The 19,210-nt window shown below is 59.2% G+C and overlaps 7 protein-coding genes across 7 annotated transcripts; 4 read left to right on the top strand and 3 right to left on the bottom strand.

Moving 5' to 3' along the window:
- Positions 1-51: 51 nt before the first annotated feature.
- Positions 52-2,277, top strand: HRG_10660 (peptide n-acetyl-beta-D-glucosaminyl asparaginase amidase A domain-containing protein; the record flags this gene model as incomplete). Its single annotated transcript, XM_044869130.1, has 2 exons — positions 52-340; positions 458-2,277. 2 exons carry the CDS (start codon positions 52-54, stop codon positions 2,275-2,277), a joined length of 2,109 nt encoding a protein of 702 aa, XP_044715872.1.
- Positions 2,278-6,551: 4,274 nt separating this feature from the next.
- Positions 6,552-7,076, top strand: HRG_10659 (membrane-associating domain-containing protein; the record flags this gene model as incomplete). The annotated part of the gene is made up of 1 exon (XM_044869129.1): positions 6,552-7,076. One exon carries the CDS (start codon positions 6,552-6,554, stop codon positions 7,074-7,076), a length of 525 nt encoding a protein of 174 aa, XP_044715871.1.
- Positions 7,077-7,620: 544 nt separating this feature from the next.
- HRG_10658 (uncharacterized protein) lies at positions 7,621-8,032 on the bottom strand (the record flags this gene model as incomplete). Its single annotated transcript, XM_044869128.1, has 2 exons — positions 7,621-7,724; positions 7,807-8,032. The coding sequence occupies 2 exons, from the start codon at positions 8,030-8,032 to the stop codon at positions 7,621-7,623; spliced, it is 330 nt and encodes a 109-aa protein (XP_044715870.1).
- A 1,178-nt stretch (positions 8,033-9,210) lies between these two features.
- Positions 9,211-10,171, top strand: HRG_10657 (IF2B/IF5 protein; the record flags this gene model as incomplete). The annotated part of the gene is made up of 3 exons (XM_044869127.1): positions 9,211-9,262; positions 9,317-9,943; positions 10,002-10,171. 3 exons carry the CDS (start codon positions 9,211-9,213, stop codon positions 10,169-10,171), a joined length of 849 nt encoding a protein of 282 aa, XP_044715869.1.
- An 808-nt stretch (positions 10,172-10,979) lies between these two features.
- On the bottom strand, positions 10,980-15,255 carry HRG_10656 (uncharacterized protein; the record flags this gene model as incomplete). The annotated part of the gene is made up of 4 exons (XM_044869126.1): positions 10,980-11,326; positions 11,379-14,756; positions 14,811-14,880; positions 14,941-15,255. The coding sequence occupies 4 exons, from the start codon at positions 15,253-15,255 to the stop codon at positions 10,980-10,982; spliced, it is 4,110 nt and encodes a 1,369-aa protein (XP_044715868.1).
- A 908-nt stretch (positions 15,256-16,163) lies between these two features.
- On the top strand, positions 16,164-18,083 carry HRG_10655 (AFG1-like ATPase domain-containing protein; the record flags this gene model as incomplete). The annotated part of the gene is made up of 2 exons (XM_044869125.1): positions 16,164-16,268; positions 16,320-18,083. 2 exons carry the CDS (start codon positions 16,164-16,166, stop codon positions 18,081-18,083), a joined length of 1,869 nt encoding a protein of 622 aa, XP_044715867.1.
- Positions 18,084-18,350: 267 nt separating this feature from the next.
- Positions 18,351-19,048, bottom strand: HRG_10654 (Longin-like protein; the record flags this gene model as incomplete). The annotated part of the gene is made up of 2 exons (XM_044869124.1): positions 18,351-18,938; positions 18,998-19,048. The coding sequence occupies 2 exons, from the start codon at positions 19,046-19,048 to the stop codon at positions 18,351-18,353; spliced, it is 639 nt and encodes a 212-aa protein (XP_044715866.1).
- Positions 19,049-19,210: the final 162 nt, after the last annotated feature.

Raw genomic sequence — 19,210 nt, 5'->3', positions numbered from 1 at the left:
CTAGTGGAACAACCTTCATTTCCGCGCCCCCAACGACGTCGGGACCCAGCAATGACGCGCCTGTGGTGGTGGCTCGCCTTCCCGCTGGCCACGGCGGCCATGTCGGGCCCGGCCAGGATGCGGGAGCTGGTGCGGAGCGTCCAGGCTCCACTGGAGCTGCGCGCGGCGGGCTCCGGCGCCGAGCCGCTCCGGTGTTTCCAGGTGACGAGCCCGGTCCTGGGACCCGACGGTCTCCTCGTTGGCGACCAGACGGTGGGCCGCCCGCCCAAGCAATACCGCTCTTGTCTGGTGCGCCTCGTCGAGCACGTCTTTGCCAACAGCTACGGCAAACCCTATGTCGGTGAGCGCTGCCTCTCATGACTCGCAATGCGTATAAGTCGAGCCATCATCATGGACTCGTCCTGGATCAAAGTCCGCGGTGGAACAGAGAAAATCTGACGTGGGCCGGCCTCGACAGGAACATACACACCCCCGGACTGCAAGTTTGGCCGAGTCATCTTCAACTTGACCGTCGTCTCCGAGGGCCGGCAATATGACCGCCTGGCCACCCTATGGGCTGGCGACGTCGAGGTCTGGCGCACCTCGACGGCCGAGCCGAAGCAGCACCCGGGCATCGTCTGGACCCATATCAAGGACATGACCGCCTACGTCTCGCTGTGGAAGGAGCCTCAGAGCATCATCTTCGACCTCGGCAACCTCGTCAACGAGCGCTACACGGGCTCCTACAACGTCACCATCACCGCCACCTTCTTCAACGAGATCGACCTCCCCGGGCCCGGCGGCCCCCCCGCCGACCGCGTCATCCCCGTCTCGGCTCGCAAGAGCCAGCATGATCTCGGCAGCGCCTGGGTCTACCCGGAAGAACGGGCCGAGGACCAGGTCGAGATGCCGCGCAACATCCGCCGCGCCGTCTTGTCCGTCGCCGCCACCGGCCAGGCCGCCGAGGAGTTTTGGTGGTCCAACGTGCCCCAGCAGGTCGCCGACGACTTGGCAGACGTCAGCCTTCCGGGCCTTGGCAGCTTCCGCGAAGTCCGCGTCCGCATCGACGACAAGCTGGTCGGCCTAACCTGGCCTTTCCCCGTCATCTTCACCGGCGGCATTGCGCCGCCCCTGCACCGCCCGCTCGTCGGCCTCCAAGCCTTCGACCTTGGCGAGCATGAAGTCGATATCACCCCCTGGCTGGGCCTCATCTGCGACGGCAAGCCTCACAACATCAGCCTCGAGGTTGTCGCCGAGCACAACACCCGTGCGCCCTCGAACTGGGTCCTCTCCGCCAAGGTCTTTGTCTGGCTCAGCAGACCCGGCTCCGTGTCGGGCGGCGAGCTGCCTCGCGTCAATGTCTCGACGCCCTCATACAATCTCTATCTCAGCACCGAGCCCGACAAGCGCATCAGATACCGCCAGTCCGCCAACCGCAGCTTCTACGCCAGGGGAAACGTTCGCATCGACAACGTCAGGGTCTTGTCCGAATGGCGCCAGCTCTTCTTCATGGACAACGCAGGCTACGTCGGCGGTGGCGGCGACTACCAGAGGATCAATGCCTCGTACGGCGGTACAGACAGCACCGACGTCGATCGCATCCCTCTCTACCAGCGCAACTACCGTTACCCGGTGTTGACGTCCTATCTGACCAGAAGGCCCCGCAGCGGCCCATATAGCATGACGCTCGACGCGAACCTCACCCAGGGGGTGGCGCACACAATCCTCGGCGAGTCGGCCTTCCCCACTGGGCTTGAGCCCTTCATGTACAAGATGCACGAACAGAAGCGTGGGGTCGAGCTGCTGACGACGCGCCACGGCCGGGCCTTTTACTACCAGCGCAACGACGGCGATAGCAGCGGCGGCTTCGCCAACCTGGACCAGGAGTACGCCTTGGGCGGCCGTGGCTTCACAGATGGCGAGGGGCTTGAGTTCCACGGGAACCCGGTGCTGTACAAGCACAACGTGAGCGTTGTCAACGAGACGGTCGTGCAGGACAAACAATTCGTCTACAAGCCCGACGTGGACCTGCCCGAACGTGGCAGCGGCAGCTCGCGCTTCGTCGTCGAGGACTACAGCGACCAGTACGCGCCCGTCATGGCCGATGGGCTCCGGGGCGGATCGGCCAGCTTCTCGGCAAAGCACTTCGGCCTCGAACCGGCCCCTGCATGGCCCCCGATCAAAGAGGTCAAGTCTTCAGGGAACTGGAAGAAGCCCAAGAAGAAGAAGCCCAAGCCGATGTTCGACGATGAACCAGAGGATGAGTCGCCCATGCAGAAGCCCGAGAGGAAAAACTAGAGGATGGAGTGGTTCAAAGTCAAAGGCCGAGCCTACGTGGAAGAGGATGAAGCCAAAGATACAGCCCGAAGGAAAACCTCCAGGGGACAAGCCAGGCGACGAGCATACGACGATTCAGACGACGATCCCGGTGACAAGACAGAAATAGCCGCAGAATCAGAAGATAAAGTAACGATCCCGACGAAGCAGCGCATCAGGTGATGAGTCAGATTATCGAGGACACGCAAGTCATACCAGACCTCGAAGTCATGAAACAGGGTATCAACGATGGTGAAGGGGTTTTGTGGGGTAGTGTTTAATGCATCGAGGTATTGTTCGGTCGGTAAGTAACGGACCGGGGATGGCGCCGGGTGGCCCCGTCGACGAGGAGGTGAGTCGGGGAGGTTCGGACTTGAACGGAGTTCAGGACGGCGTGCAATACGAGCCTATCTCGTTTTGCGACAACCTAGCTGCATAGCTCACGACGATAACAACATAACAACTCATTGGCTCGAACTCTCCGGTTGTGTCTATGCGCCCCTGCCGCGCTGTGTTCGTGTAGGGACAATAGTGTCGTTAACGGCACAGAGCAGTCGCGGGCCCGGCACGGACAGGGAGCTCCCCGGACTGTTTTGCTGCAGGGGCCATGGGGCCATGGACGTCCTGGGTGCAGTCCCTGGGAGAGACTTTTTAAACTTTGCCTGTCTTTTTCAATATCGGGTTTTACTTTTCATGCTGGATCAATGTGGTGTGATGTTGGGTCTCGTGTGTTTTGTTATTCCTCGCTTGTCTCGAAAGGGAAATGCCAAGGATGCTTTTATGGTTTGTAAGCCAGGCCATCGTCGGCAGAAGGGGCCACGAGGCCGGCCCCCTGATCCAGAGCTTCGGATCCACGCCCTTACGGTGGTTAGAACGCTGCCTGTTTGAGTTTGGCTGCGCCTTCTGGTTGCGCTTTTCAGCTCGGAAACAAGTGCCGTGATAAGTAGTCCTTGTAAGAAGCCCAGGCTCGGCTGCGTGTCTCCAGTTCATGCGTCTCGCAGTCTGCCCGTTTCGTACGTGTACGCCCACACGGATACTTCGTACGCGACACGGCATTGATCAACGTGGACGTGCTTGTCATTGCTTCTTTCGTACAAGCGGCCACGGGGAAGCGAACAAGGCAGCCTTCTAGAAAGTGTTGCGACGGAACAAGATAGATAGCCGCCTCCCACACCCCCTTTCCATTGAAGAATAAGGTTATGTGGGGGTGGCAAGAGGGAGAGAGAAACGAGTTAGCGCAGGGTGCGAAGCCGGAGGGTCGGGATAGCCCTTGTTTGGAAGAGGACATCATCGCGGGAAGGTTCCGCCTATAAGGGAGGAAGGGGGGCAGACCTATCCAAAAACAAGAATATGAACAGGGCTCTGAGGGAGGGGGCGTGAGGCGATCGAGCCCGACGAGGACAGGATGATCCATGGTATTGTGAGCGGCAGCGAGGCACTAGGGAACCCAGTCGAGCTGTCTTGGGAATCAGAGTTTGAAGAGTTTATGCGACAGGCTGCTCTGGGCGCCATGGCCGAATCTCGATGCGTTCAAGGTTTGAGTCGAGCCTGGCGACGGAGTGCTGGTATCACCATTTTCGGGAAGGCTTTGCGGGAGGCTCCAACCAGTCCAAAATCGCTGGTCCTTACCATAGTGGAGGATGACTGGATTCTCGCTCTCCCGCCCGATCTCCTCCCCTAGCCTCGTCCGCTTCACCGTGAGACATGGAGGATTACAAACGGCGTAAAAGTCCGGCGGCATTCGCGTCAACAGCTGGCGCCGGCGTTTCCAGCCAAGGAGATGGCGAAATCTGCCTCGCTTCTTACATCGGATTCCGGACTGCAAAACTCGCAGCACCGAGCACGAGTCAGCTGGGAGAGACTAAAGACGCCAAGACGATGAAAAGGGGAAGAGGGAAAGGATGACGAGATGACCCAAATTTTTTAGAGCTGGCCCTCCATACGTGTTCCCGGGATTCCCCAGATCTGGGAGAGACAGAGGGAGCCGCCCACGTGCTGGACGAACGAGGGCCTGCATTAGCCGCGCTGACCCGACCAGACAAGAGCATGTGAGCTGAGCACACGGCGGAAGAGCCATGGTGGTAGTTTACAGGTGCTTGCGAGAGAGTTTGGTCGGATAGGCACGGCCTACACTCCCTGCCGCTGCTGAAACAACACGGGGAGTGAGCCTGTGGTAAGGTTGAAGCAGGCACTGCACCACAGTAGAATGATGCCGGTTGGCCCAGCCGGTTCACGATAACTTTTGGCAATGTCTGTGTCTGTGGGACGCCGTGGCCGCCGACAAATTGCCCGATCAAGCGACAGACACACGGAGAAGGGGAAGCAGTAAAACGGGAAGTGGGAGAGACGGTGCGTATGAGAGCGGCCGCGCGTGACAGAGGGTTAAGCTTCACCGCAGGAATGGGGGATGGCCAACTGCCGAAAATGGTGCGAGGCTTGCGAACTTGAATGACAAAGTCTGTTGCTCCCACTCGCCGGCCGTACAGACTGGCAGGTACAGGTCCCCGGCGCGCAAAGTGGTAAAGGGAAGGATGCGAGAAAAGTATATTTTCGCCAGGGCTGAAACGGCCGGGTTCCCGGCTGGCGGTATCCGTTGGGAACTCATGACTCCAGGCCAAGTGTGGGTGTTCATGAGAGCCTTGTCGTCATAGTGGGCGGTACGGGGAGGCAGAGCGGCGTGGGGGAGCGGCCCGGAGGCCGTCTATGGTGGGCGCTGATCCGGCCGAGAAGCAGTTCGAACCGGGCGCGGGGACGGAGGGTTTGGTGGGTCCATCGGCATGGACGGGCCGGCGACGTGCGCCTGCTCCGGATATCTCACAGGAACCAGCTCTTCTTTCGACCATGGTTGCGGGCGGCACATGAAGGGCGCTTGTATTCTCCATTCCATGCCAAAGCCACGGAGAATAGAGAATTAAAAGTAAGAAATGCACACAAGACCCAACAAGCGCGCGCCGGCATGGCCACCAACAAGTTCGGCGTCGGCCAAGTCGGCGTGGGCTGGTTGGCTCGCCCATGCCCATGCAGCAGCAACATGGCAAGCACTTCCCTTTTTCCCTCGCTTACAAGCTCCCTGTGGCGCATGCGTGGGCCTCGCACCAACGCCGATGATGGTGATGACGACGAGGCCAACCGGGCGGTTCCGGAGGTGCCGGGCACCCACCACACCCATTCGTCGTCCCTCTCTGTACGGCCGCAGCCCCCAGTGACGCCATCCCTCCCACGCCGTGTGCTTTGTGTGCGCACGAGCATGTGCCCATACCACCGTCTCGTGCACACTGCGCCGGAGGAATGGAAAGCCCCGGGACTTGGGTGGTTCACGTCCGACCGTTGACGATTGGGTCGCTCGCGGGCGTTTCGCCGCAGCTGGAGCGTGTTTGAACGCCGTATGCGTCGCAGCAATGGACTGGACAGGGCGTGTTCTTGCAGAGATGACGGTGCACGAAGCAATGATGCAAGGCAGCTATTAGGCGCCGGCCTGGGCGGCAGGCGAAACAGCGACTATTGAAACCCGACGCCGGCAAGGTGCGGCGGTAGCAGCGACTGGAGGATATCGCTTGGGAAAGACGTGCATATCTTGTGCGCAAAGAAGAAAAGGAGATGTAACGACCTCGAGACTGGGCTTTGACGGGCTGCTGTGAGGTCATAGCAGGCCGCCTATACAAGCTACAGTACAGTGGATAAGTTAGTAGTATTTGAGAACCAGTAGCAGCTAAAAAGCACGGTAGCTCCAGCGTTGCCGATCGCTCCGGCGCTCAGCAGCATCATCGACCCTTCCGTTAAAATACTCGTTGCCGACCACTAACACGCGCCGTCGTCTCTCATTCTTGTCCTTCCTGTGCTCCTCCTCCTCCTCCCCCTCTTCCTTCTTCTCCTCTTCCTTCTTCTCCTCTTCCTTCTTCTCCTCTTCCTCCTCCATTACCACCAGCTTCACCATCATTCTTCTGCTCTTCAATCATTCTGCGCGCGCGCCTTGCACAAAGAAGGAGACTCGTCACCCGAGCAGCAGCTTCTGTTTCGACTGCGTCGCACCGCCGCCATCCATCCATCCCACCACAGGGTATCGCTGCCGCGCAACGCAGCGCCAAAATCAACAACAACACATACAGTAGTACATCACAGAACAAGAGGCCAGCATCACCCCAAACCACATCGGCCGACTGCGCTTTCGGCGACACCGACTCCAGCGTCACGCGACTTGCAATCGCATTGGCAATCGCAATTAAGCCCTCTCCCTGGCGCAACACCACGCCCTCGCCATGCCCAACATGATCAACCTCATCATCCGGGCCACCGCCCTCCTCTGGACCCTGCTCATCACCGCCCTCATCGGCAACGTCATCGCCTCAAACATCGACGCCGCCGGCTCCGCCATGGCCGCCGTAAATTTCACAATGTTCGTCGCCGTTGTCTCGTGGATCGTCTGCATCTACGCCATCGCCGCCTCCTTCGTCTCCGCTCTCGGCAGCCCCATCGTCATGCTGCCCCTCGACGCCTTCGCCGTCCTCTTCACCCTTATCGACGCCATTGTCCTCTCCGCCAAGCTGCGCGCCGTCAACTGCGCAAACATTGGCGCCAGGCACTTTGCCTCGAGCTGGATCGCCTTTGGCTCCGCCGACGACGAAAAGCGCTGCCGCGAGATCCAGGCCAGCACTGTCTTCATGTGGTTTCTCTTCATCTCCCTCGCCGCCGGCCTCTTCTTCACCTTCAAGGACTCCCGCGGCGGCGGCCTCACCGGCTCCGTGCGCTCCTCGAGGCCCAACATGTCTCAAGTCAGCGCCTAGACGAGAGGTTGCCCCTACGCCACAAGGGCGAACTGAAAGAAGATGTAATGCAGGAGTTGTCTTTGGAGCGTGGATAGTCACGGCTGGGTCGTGTTGGTGGAAATATTGGGTAATTCCGTCATTTGTGCATACGCAAGAGTCTATGATTACACTACAGTGATGCTCCCGAGCATGATTCAGACAAACTAAATGCATGTAGGCAAACTCCGTATATATTATTACTTGTCCAATAACGTGCACTGCATATGTTGTCCGCCCATGACGCGGTCTACAGAGAAAGGTCTATCGCTCGCCGCCCATTGTAAATTCGGCGACGTACGTGTCGGTAGCATAAGAGTCCCCTGAAGCTTGTGGCAGCTGTGAGACCCCACAACCCCCTTCTCAACGTTGCACTTGTCCTCTATTTCAGGGCCATGGTCGTCGGGGAACTGTGTGTTCGCACGCACGACAAGAGCCCGCAAATTATCTTGGTTTCCTTGCCTCAATTCGTCGTGGGTGTTGCATTCCCATGCCAAACAGAGCACGTATGAGTCGAGGTGTGCGCCTACAGCGTTGCGGCCGTCTCTACGACACCCGCGGCCTTGAACGTCTTCTTGTTTGTCCACTGCACCTCGACGTTGTGCATCCATTCCAGATACCGAGCCCAGCCTGGCAGCAGCGTTAACGAGGCCGTCAGCCAACCATGACGCATGCTAACGACACAAAGAAAGGGGACAGAGGGCCGTCTTACTCCAAAAGGCAAACTTGCGCCCAAAGTACTTGCCCACCCACGGCACAACCATCATGGTGAGGACGAGCTGGAGCTGCTCCAAGCTCCGTTCCCACTCGGCCTGGGCCTCGGAGTCGGCATCGGAGTAGATGTCGCTTGTTGACAGGGAAGGCAGGGAGTCGACGTCGTCCTTGTCGTCGGACAGTGACGTGTCGTGGAGGTCGATGAGGGATTCGGCGGCCGCCATTGTGATGTTGACGGCTTGATACCAGTCCCGCGTAAGGGAGGCGAGGGTTCGAAGGGTCGTCGGCGCTATCGGAAACTGGAAGGACCGAGAAGACGGGTGAAGAGCGTGGTTTGAGGAGGAGCTTCAAGCGTCGGGCGGTTTGAGTTCCAGCGGAGCGAGGGCTGCGTCAAGGGAGTCGCCTGCACGAGTACGCCTGGCGGGGCGGCGTAGGGGTGCTCATGGAGTCGCGGACGGGTGATGGCTGGAGCTCGTCGTCCGTCGTCTCAACGGCCGGAGAGCTGATGACCGATTCGGAGGGCCCAGAGGCTTATCATCACGTGCTTGACCCGGAAACGAGTCATTGCATCACGTGCAAGCGCTGTGTCATGACGTGTTGTCCACCTCGTCACTCGCTCTGGACTGTGTGCGACTACTGTGCACAACCCTTTCCTCACCAACAAAGAAATTCCAAAAGGCCGCAGGCATCCCCTCTTTTCCTTGCTCGAGCAACCGACGTCGACGCAGACCGTTCCGGGCTAGCAGCGACGCGGGCTGGTAAGGAGAGGCCGCTTGGTTACCCTGTTGACTGCCACCACCTTGTCGCTACAGACGCACGCCCGCACCCTCCGCTCTCTCAACCCATCCAAAGGAGACAACAGGTACACAAGCACACCTACTTTTAACTTCGGACTGCATACAGCCATGGACAACCAAGTGAGTCTTGAATCTCTTCTTTTCCTCATCTCCCTTTTCCCCTTGCACTCTGTTGCACCTTTCCATCGCCCACTGTACAACAGACAGCCCTTCTACACAATCCGGCTCGGGTTGCCGGCAGGATGAGGTAAGCCGCCTCACTGTACTTTGTACCTTGCCCCGCCCTGGCCCGTCCATTGTTCCGTCCAACCACCACCATCCCAGAGCTCCCTCGCGCGAAGGCAACCAATCTTTTTCGCCTCAGTCGCCTTCTTGACTCACCCCAGCTCCCCATCCTCTGTCCCTCTATCCCCTTCCCCCCCCTTTCCGTCGGTACGAACCGTTTTCCCACTTGCCGTCCTTCCTTGATACCTCCTCCTGCATCCACGGTCTTGCTAACGCTTCTCTTTTTCTTTTCCCCGCAGGAACACGTTCAGCGAAAGCCTCGAAAATCAGTCACCTTCAAAAAGGCACAAGTAATCGTCGCCTCCGACGGCTCCGTCACCATGGTCAACGCCACCGAAGAGCCCAAGGACACGGCCCAGTCCCACTCTGCTCGTACGCCGCCGTTGTCTGCTGCCCTCGGAGCCTTTACTGATGCCTCCCCTCAAGCCGCCACTGACGACGCCCCCCCTCCCGAGGATGGCGGCCTCGACCTCTCTCTCCTGAAGAAAAAGAAGAAGAAGAAGGCGGCTGAGGGTGCCGAGGGCGCCGAGGACGGCGCCGCTCCCGTCGATGACGGCGGCCTCGACCTGACCATGAAGAAGAAAAAGAAGAAGAAGGCCAAGGACGCCGGCGAGGATGACGACTTCACGGCGAAGCTCAAGCAGCTCGAGGTCAAGGATGCCGACGATGGCGCAGATCCCGAGGTCGAGGAGCAGGGCGACATGGACTCTGGCACCGGCATCTGGGCTCACGACGAGACAAAGGCCATCGGCTACAGCCTCCTGCTCCAGCGCTTCTTCAGCCAGCTGTCGCAGAAGAACCCCGACCATGCCCTCAGTGGTACAAGGAGCTACAAGATCCCGCCGCCGCAGTGCATGCGCGAAGGCAACCGGAAGACCGTATTTGCCAACATTGCCGACATTTGCAAGCGCATGAAGCGTACAGACGAGCACGTTACGGCTTACCTGTTTGCCGAGCTGGGAACAAACGGCTCCGTTGACGGAAGTAGGAGACTAGTCATCAAGGGTCGGTTCCAGCAAAAACAGATTGAAAATGTCGTCAGGAAATACATCAGTAAGTCTCCACACCAGCGCTTCCCCGGAGACATGATCACTGACACGAATACGTGCAGTCGAATACGTGACGTGCAAGACGTGCAAGTCGCCCGATACCGAGCTCAGCAAGGGCGAGAACCGACTATACTTCATCACTTGCAACAACTGCGGATCCCGACGCAGTGTCACGGCCATCAAGACGGGTTTCTCCGCCCAGGTTGGCAAGAGAAGAAAGATGAAGGTCTAGGCTGCCCTGCAGCACATTGGCTCTCTGGAGCTCGACGGTTTGCGCATGCATGGTACAACGGGACTGGGAAAAGGTTGCGCTCCTTTTTTTTTTAATCGAGGAAGATGCGCCGAGGAGATTGAGACTGGCGCCCGGGGCGTGGCTGGCATGTAATTAACGCCGGAATGAATATGCCTTTGACGCCCGTATGTGCTGCAGTGAATCCCCTTCGTGACATCACGCATCTTGGTGGCCGCCTCGAGAAAGCTATTGCCGAAACATACATTCAGTACATGGTCATCGGCGTAACGGATAACCCCGCCTCATCACTCTCATAGGCACGGGCGCAGGGCAGACGCAGTGTGAGAGGCCTTGATTGGCCGTCAAGGCGAGCCCCCACCCGCCGAGGACATGATTCATTCTCCCCGCCTAGCAAAAGAGGAAAGGAAACACAGAGCGTTTTGGTGGTACCCGCCGTGATCCAGTCCACGGCAAACCGTCCGATTTTGTCCCTTCATCTTCATCTTCTCCCTCACGTACCCTCAGTCATCCATGCAGTAAGCAAGCCCGCCCTGAACGATCGTCATGCGGCCCCCCCGAGGTATCATCCGCAGCCGCGGGAGACCCAGGGCCACAGCCGCGGAGTCTCGTCCACGGCTCCTTCGTTCCTGTGAGGACGCTTCTCCTCTTCCCACCCTCTCACTCGTTCCCAGTTTTCAATTAGTATACATTCTGTGCTTGTGGTGGCACCAGGCAGCCGTGATGCAAAAAAAACACGCGTCAAATGACAAGAGTTCAACGCCGGTCAATGAAAACGGGCCATTTCCCCTTACGCCGAGCCCAACTGGGGGGCGGCATGGCCCGCCGCAGAACTGCGTCTGCGGCCAAACAGCGGGATACGCTCGCGCGCGTCGACCGCAGAGCCGCCGGCGCGGACAGCGTCTTCCGCGATGCCCTCAAGCTCTGTCTGGGCCGTTTCGTAGGCCGACCGCACCCAGTTGCCCAGCCGGTTCTTCTCAATGTACTGGGTGAGGACCTTATCCTCCCACCGCATTGCCTCGACCAGCTTGGCCTGCTCGCTCTCGGAAAAGTTCTGGAATCGGCGGTCGAGAGTCTCGGTAAAGACACCCAGGCTCTCCTGGGGCACCATATATTGGAATGGCATCTGTGGGTTCTCTGTCTCGGTGTTAGCAAGTCACGCAATAAGCTTAGAGCAAAGGGAGCTTACGAAACCGAATGCAGTCCGTAAACATGGCAAACAGTTCAGTGTCCGCGACGCGATTCACAACCTCGACATCATCTTTGAGCTGCGTGTCGTTGATCTTGGCCCAGTCATCCCGGATGAACAGTCGTCTCCAAATCAGCTTCTTGGCGTTTTTGGCTTCGTCAGCGTGGCAGGCAGTCTCCGCGACCTTCAACGCCATCCAGAATGGATGTGCAATCTCCTCCCTCGACTCAGGGCCCAGGGCAACCAGGGTCAGCAGATCAATGAGGTACATTGGGTCGAGAGCCTGATGGTCCAGCAGCTTCGTCATGCCATCGGTGAAGAGCTGGAGCAGTGCCTTCTGCCGCCGAGGAATATTGGTGCTGTGAGCTTCGAGGGCGAAGTTGAGAGCAGCGGCGCTGTCGACGGCATCATACGTGCTCGGGAACACCTGGCTGTACAGGTGGTCTTGGATTCGGACAACGATCAACTCCTTGTCGACCTGCTCGAGCCTCCTGTCACTGTGAACCTCGTCGGATCTCACCGTGAAGGAGTGTTGCGGTTGAGGCTGACCCTCAGCGTCGGCCAAGATCGCGAGCTTGCCCAGACTCAGTTCAATCTTCTTCTTCCAGACTTGATTTTCGCTTGACAGTGCCAAAGTCACAAGGGTGCTGGACGCGTGACTAAAGTCCTTCTCCTGCTGTATGTCGTTGATCCATGATATGCGAGCAAGGCTTGGCCGGCTTCGAAGAAATCGAGTTTTGAACCCCAGCGTGTCCAGCTCAAAATCCAACACAGCCGCCACGCCGTGTTTCGTGAGAAGGCAGTCGTAGACGGGGAATGCAAACGGCTCGCCGTATTTCCCAAAAGAATCCTCCAGTTGCGTCTTCTTTGTCTGGCGCAGATTTTTCAAGCTCGTCAGCTCCGCTTCGGACACGTCCGGCTCGTCCATTCGCTGCTCCAGCATATCGACATGTTCGAGCAGGATGACCGCTAGAGCGCTGAGACAGCCGTGCTTCTCGGCAATCTTGGCGCCCTGCTCCCACCTGCCAAGGTGGGCCAAGGCCACGGGCCTGGCATGTCGCTCCGCGTCGTACGTCTTGACGTACTCCTGCGCCAGCGCCTTGCGCTCCGAGTTTGCCGTTCCCCAGCGAGCGTACTCCAACACTGCCATGAGCATGCTATCAATCAGCGCCGGCAGGTCGTCGTAGATCCTCGTCATGAGGCCGGGGTCTGATTTTCGTAGCTGCTCGTATTTGTTAAACCACTGATCGCAGAGATCGGCGAGACGCTTGGCGTTGTTGGCGATGTAGAGACAGCCGGTCCAAGGCTCTGGAAGGCCTTCATATCCGTCGCGCAGGATGCCCATCCGCAGCTGCTCTTGGCCGAGGCCGTACAGGGCCAGGTTATTCTTTCGGAATTCGTGTGCTCCCGTGTGGGTGATGATGTTGACGTGCATTGCCTCGTGCAGCGCAATCGTCATGCGAGCATCGTCCAGAAGCTTGTCTTTATACGAGACCTTGATAACCTCGTACGCCCAGGCTACAAAGAGCTCGAGGCGATATACGTCGTTGGTAAACCAATGTCGCACTGCGTCCACCTCGCCAATGCTTGTGTTGGGATGGCGGTGATGGCCCTCCTGGATGAATTCGATGATAGAGCCAACCAGACTCTTTTTGTCATCCGCAGGTCGGGTCGCCGTGAAGGCTTCGTGCCGTCTCCACAGCAGAATGGCAACGTGCATCTTCTCCGCGTTGAACAGGAGCTTCCAGCGGGTGTTTCGATCCAGATCCGCCCCAATGGCCTTGAGGTGCAACATGAGTCTCTCCAGTGCGCTCGATCGAGCACGGAGATTCTCTTCCAGGGACGCCGGCAGTGTGGATATGTAGGACGAAGACGAACATAGAATTTCGTGACTGACTTCAAGCGCCGCCTTGGCTATCTCATCGCTGGTGAATTCGAAGTCTTGTCGGCCGTCGAACACAAGCGGGTTGTCTTTTTTGGTGCCAAAGAAGACGGCCTGCTCCAGTTTGCTCTTAGCAGACACTTGAGGAGGCTGATCGCTGGCAAATTTGTCCACGTCGGTCGTCACAATCCGCACGACGCCCGCGCCGCGAACCACGAGCACCACAGCCGGGTTCTTGGTCTTGTGCCGAACCGCTCGGTTTTCTTCGTGTCCGTAGGGTATCGCTGGGGTCTCCTCAAAGCCAGAGCCGACGATTTCGTGGACATTGTCTTCTCGGAAATCAACCACGTCCTCAAAGGAGGCCGGCAGGATGTGGCTGTCCGACTGAAGCTGCGACTCGGGAGACTCTGGCGGAGTTGCCACAGATGCGATTATCGCGGCATGATCGAGGACGACAAAGGCCACGAGGGCCGGGCGCGGCAGGTAGATGCGTGGTCTCAAGCTTTGCGTAGGTTCCGCCTGTGCCGAGGGTGTCGAGTAGGAAGTGATGGGTCGAATCATGCCGATTTGACAATCGTCGGGGGTCAGGATCACCTCAACCAACGCATACCGGGAAACACTCCTCCGGGACAGGCTAACGAGCAGCAGTAGATGCTGCACGTTGGGGCTGTCGGATGCCATGGCGTCGCTTAGCCTACTCAGGGCCAGATACTTGCGTTCCAGGCCTTTGGGGACGAAGGTGAAGTCGAGGGCTTCAAAAGAGTCGCCCGGGAACCCCTGGCTCGCGCGGTCCGTTTCCTGAAGAGCTGCGACCAGGCGCTCTCGAATATCGGCCTCGCCAGTGGGCTCATGATGGCCGCCACGGTGCACTACCCAAGATTGCAGCTTGCCTCTACTCGTGAGCGCAACAATGCTCCGCTCGCCGACGCGGGCTGATCGATCGGCGCGGACGGCTGCAACGTCGCCTCGCAGGGACAAGTGCGAAAAGGCATGGCGAATGCTCCCAAATATGCCACTTCCCGAGGAGACGAGACCAGTCCGCAAGAACTGAACCGAAACGGCGGGCCGGCCATGGCCATCCCTCGCACTCATGTATGCCAATCGTCCGGTGCTGAAAGTCAAGATAAAGCCTGCCGACTCTGCATTGGTGATGGCAATGACCTTTTCCCCCGAAGACATGCCGGATATCAGGTGCTCGACGCCGGATCGATCCTTCTTGATGAAGGCAAAAGTGGCCGCGCTGGATATCGACTCCCAGTAGACAACTTTGCCGCTGCCGGACATGACGACGACGAGACCAGGCTCGGTCGAGGATGCAGGAGGGGAGACGAGGCATCCCACCGGGAGAGGGTCGCTCGGTTTGGATGCCGAAGGCAACGTGAAGGTGAATGTTTCGGGCGATTGTGAAGTCGCGTTGTACGGCCAGACGATGGCATGCGCCGGTGTCAGAGTCAAGGCGTAACCGGTCGACGAGAAGATTTCGGCGTGTTGATTTCCTTGTTGAGATTGCTGTTAGCTTTGGCCCCGAAACACGGCGCGACGAAACATACCCGACCAATCCGACCTGATTCTATCTGGCAAAGCAGGCAGCTTGGAGACGGTGAAGGCGTTTGTGCTTGTCTGGACGAACAAAGTTAGAGAGAAAAAAACAGTCTTCTGAAAAGGTTAAGGCGCACGAACCAGGACAAGACTGCCGTCGCCTTTGTTTGCAGCTCGGTCACCGTGCTTGGACTTTTTGGCGCGCACGACAAGTTCCCTGCGAGGAGTGTCGATGGTCGCAGCGTGCTTGGAATCGAGGGTTGCAACCTTGTCCGTCTTGAGCTCCGTCATGTCGGATTGGGGCTCTGGATTGGCAAAAGTTTGCTCCGTCAGCGGGAGGCGCTGTCGCTTGGCCTTTGGCTGCTGGACGAGGCTTTCCGAGCTCTTGGGACGCTGGCGGCGGCGCGATCGAGTGGCCGTGGCCGGGCCTCCGTCGGCAGCGGATGGAGAAAACATGTTGCAAGGGATGTTTGCAGTAGATTTTGGTGATGAGGGATGCTGGTTTCGAGAACGGGGGTAGGTGTTGGGAACGAGCGCGCGCGGGACGGTGTCGCGGCTTCACTGGCGCATCTCGGGCCGCCCAGCCCAGTCTTGGAGGCAGCGGGCGAGACGAGAGATGAACGGCAGTCGTACCTGGACCAACGCGGCGGCGAGATGGCGATGGTGAGGATGGGGGTTGGAGGTGGGCGGGCAGTGAGCGTTGCGCAGCTGCCTTGGTCGAAAAACAAATCGATCCCTGGCAGAAAAGCTAGGCCTACCAAAGTCCAGGTGACCGCCCTGGCGCGCAACGGCCTTTTGCTGCTGTGGGTCTCACTGCTAGTGGGGTGAGAGAGGTACCTCACCTTACCAATAGAGAGGTATCGCCCTGGACTAATGGGTGGCAAGAGACTATGAAAGGAGCTTACACCCGTACTGGCCACGTCGGTGCCATCTAATATACTCGATACTCACCGTGCTGACCACGAGGTACCTCTGTCGTCACTGAATCATTTGCCCACCGATCGATCGCCGTGCAACCACCAACCACATGCACACAGCACAGCTCGCGATTCATTGGCCGCCTCACCCAATTAGCCCTCTTGACCTGACGGCCCATTGTCCGCAGCTCTTGGCCCTGTCGCGGCTTCATCGGCGACTTCTCGATTGCCGACGTCTCCAAAGGCTCCCAGAAACTGTACCAGCTCGTTGGAATCAGGCTTTTGAGAAACAACATACTGTGGCTGTCCGGCAAGTCCGTCATAGCCAAGCTCCAGGACTGCCCATGTCAACATGCTAGGCTTCGAGCCGGCCATTTGTAGCCTCGACAAGAAGGTGCCGGGCTTGCTCCATCTCGTGGCCATGACCAACTCCAGACCCGAGAAACAATGAAGCGATTTTCTACGGCGGTTGCCATCACCGACCCCTTGGTCAAGTATCAGACGCTGGTCAGGTCTGGCACATATGCGCCGGACCCGGCCCAGCATCGACTGGCAAGGCATCTCCGCGATGTCTATCATCGCATCAAGGACTACTCGCCGCAGATTGAGTATCGGCAGAGGCTGAGCCAGGTGGCCCGCCTCACCGATCCAAAGCTGCCGGATAATGAGGCGGCGCACGGCATCCTCGCCCTGCGGCATCATGCCATCTGGCGCAACCCGCTCTTTCGGCACCTTCTACCGGCTGCCGACCTTCGCGACAGCATGGCCTTGACAAGGATTCTCAATAGGCACGAAACGGCCATGGAAATTGACTCGCCAAAGGGCCTCTTTCTCTCTGGAGAGGTGGGAACAGGCAAGTCGATGCTGCTGGACTTGCTGGCCCACGGCTTGCCGACGGAGCGCAAGCGACGATGGCATTTCAATACGTTTATGCTCTACACCTTTTCCCAGCTCGAGAAGCGCAAAGGAACCGCGGATTCCTCCGATCCAGATCCCGACTACTCGCTCGTCTGGATGGCTAAGAAGCTCATCGACGACTCGCCCATCCTGTTCCTAGACGAGTTTCAGCTTCCTGATCGAGCAGCCAGCAAGATCCTCAGCCATCTCTTCGTCGCCTTCTTCCAGCTCGGTGGCGTTCTCGTAGCATCGTCGAACCGCATGCCCGAGGAGCTACAGAAGGCCGTTGGGACGGACTACACGCCGGAACCCGCGCAGGGCTTGATACGGAGGCTATGGGGCGCCCAGGCCAAGCCAGCGGGCGAGCTGTACGGTCAAAGCAGCGACTTTGCCATCTTCCTCGAGGTTCTGAAAGCCAGGTGCGATTTCTGTCAGATGGAAGGCGCGAAAGACTGGAGGCGCAGAGAGGAGGTGGACGCGCGGGACACTGCGAGAACCGTGGCTGCGGGAAAGGGAGGACTCGAAGTTGGCGATGGCAGCCTAGAGCAAGATGACGAGCCCGGCAAGAAGCCTCAATACTACCACCTTTGCGGAGAGGACGAAGAAGCATGGGAACGAAGGGTGCGCAACACGCTCTCGTGGACTGGTGCAGGCGAGATCTCATGGGACCCTTCAACCGTCGTCGTGTATGGGCGCAATGTGTGCACTCCGCTGCATCGCAACGGCATTGCCTACTGGAGCTTCGGCAGACTGGTCGAAGCCTTTGGACCCGCCGACTACATCACCATGGCTTCATCCTATCACACCTTCATCGTCGACCAAGTGCCCGTCTTGACCATGCTGCAGAAGAACGAGGCGCGCCGATTCATCACCTTTCTCGACGCCATGTACGAAGCACGCTGCAAGCTCGTCATCAGAGCCGACAGCCCGCCCGACGACCTCTTCTTCCCCGAGGCGCGACGAGGCCCGGAGAGCAAGCCGGGGACACCCCAGGGCTCAGACGACGCGACGTACTCGGAAACCGTGGCGGAGGTGTACCAGGACCAGACGTCGCCCTTCCGGCCAAACGTGTCCTACTATGATACCGAGTCGGCCACGGCGCGGTACAACCCCGACCAGGACTCGGACTTTGGCCTCCAGCGGCACGGCGCCGTCGTCGACTTTGGCAACACGGCTGCGTTTACGGGCGAGGACGAGCGCTTCGCGTACAAGAGGGCCGCGTCGCGGCTCTGGGAGCTGTGCAGCGCGCGGTGGCATGCCAGGACCGGGGACTGGTGGCAGCCGCTGCCGGCCGAGGCGCGGCACTGGGAGGGCGGGACCTCGTCGACGCCGGCGGCTGGGGCTGCGGCGGCTGGGCGCGGGACAGGTTCGGGTGAGGGCATGGGGCCGAGCGTTGAGGTGCAGGAGGTGGTCGGGCTGGCTAAGTGGAGCGTTGAGCGTCTGAGGAAGCAAGACGACGATGGGCAATAGAGGGAAAAGGAGGAAGATGGAACTCTGTAGTAGTAAGGACCTTGATATTTTGCAAGTTTAATGTAGACCACCCTAAGCTTTATAGATTACAAACACAGGGATAGGGCTAGAATAAAGAGACGGCTTTCCTCTCAGTCGTACAGGAAATGCATTCTCCCTCGGCGTGAACATCGTAAAAGCCCGGATATAAACCCCCGAAAAACGCCATGCCATGCCGCGCCCCAAATCAGCTCATTTATATGTAGGCAGGCCAAAGTCAAAGGCTCGTCACCCCGGCGTCCACGCCTCGCCAATACGCCTCATATCCTCAACGAAGCGCTTGCTCGAGATGCTCCGGCCGCCCCGCCCCCCCAGGGGAGCATGCTCGTCCGGGTCGAAGAAGGGATTCTGGAGCAGGCGCACGTAGGCCGTCTGCATAGCGCGGAAGACGGGCTTGAGCTCGGCATCGCGCAGGCCCGCGCCAGAAGGCCTAGTCGCCGGCGCCGAGCCAGAGGAGGCTGCGGCGGCGGCGGCGGCAGCGGCATCTGCGACGGCGGCGCTGCGGCCGCGCATGTCGACGACGCAGACCATGCGGACGCCCGTGTTGGTCTCGAAGCCGTACGCGGCGAGGCGGTCGTCGATGGCGTGCAGGAGGCCCGCGTCGCCGGTGACGAGGCCCGCGACGCCGGCCAGGGGTTGTTGAGCGCCGCCGCCGTCGCCGTTGTTGTTGCTGCTGCTGCTGTGCCGGGCGCGCAGGTCGAAGACGTCGATGGTGGAGGAGAGGAGGAGCGAGAACTGTAGCGGGGAGCGCAGGGGCGCGAGCGTGTCTGTTGCCGCGTCGTGGGAGGGGAAGATGGACATGTGCAGCGGGTTGTTCTGACGTGCGGACGGTGAGCCGGGAGCAATTGGTTGCGGGGGGAGGGGTGAGGTCTTACGTTGCGCCCGATGACGCCTAGGCAGGCGATGGACGGGATTGCGGTCGTCATGGTAGAGCTTGCGCCGTGGACGAGGAGGGAGATGGTGTTGGTTGGGGGAAGACGCGAGGTTGAAGACGGACACCCCACTAGAGCTGTAGGTCTCACTGCCCGGGTGAGAGCACCGCAACTACTACCAGCCTCAACGCACCTACAGAACTGCACGAAAAAGGC

This window comes from Hirsutella rhossiliensis, assembly GCF_020360975.1.
Source record: "Hirsutella rhossiliensis strain HR02 chromosome Unknown scaffold00016, whole genome shotgun sequence".
Classification (NCBI taxonomy): domain Eukaryota; kingdom Fungi; phylum Ascomycota; class Sordariomycetes; order Hypocreales; family Ophiocordycipitaceae; genus Hirsutella; species Hirsutella rhossiliensis.
Note: the sequence above shows the minus strand (reverse complement) of the source record. Positions and strands in the feature narration are given on the sequence as shown.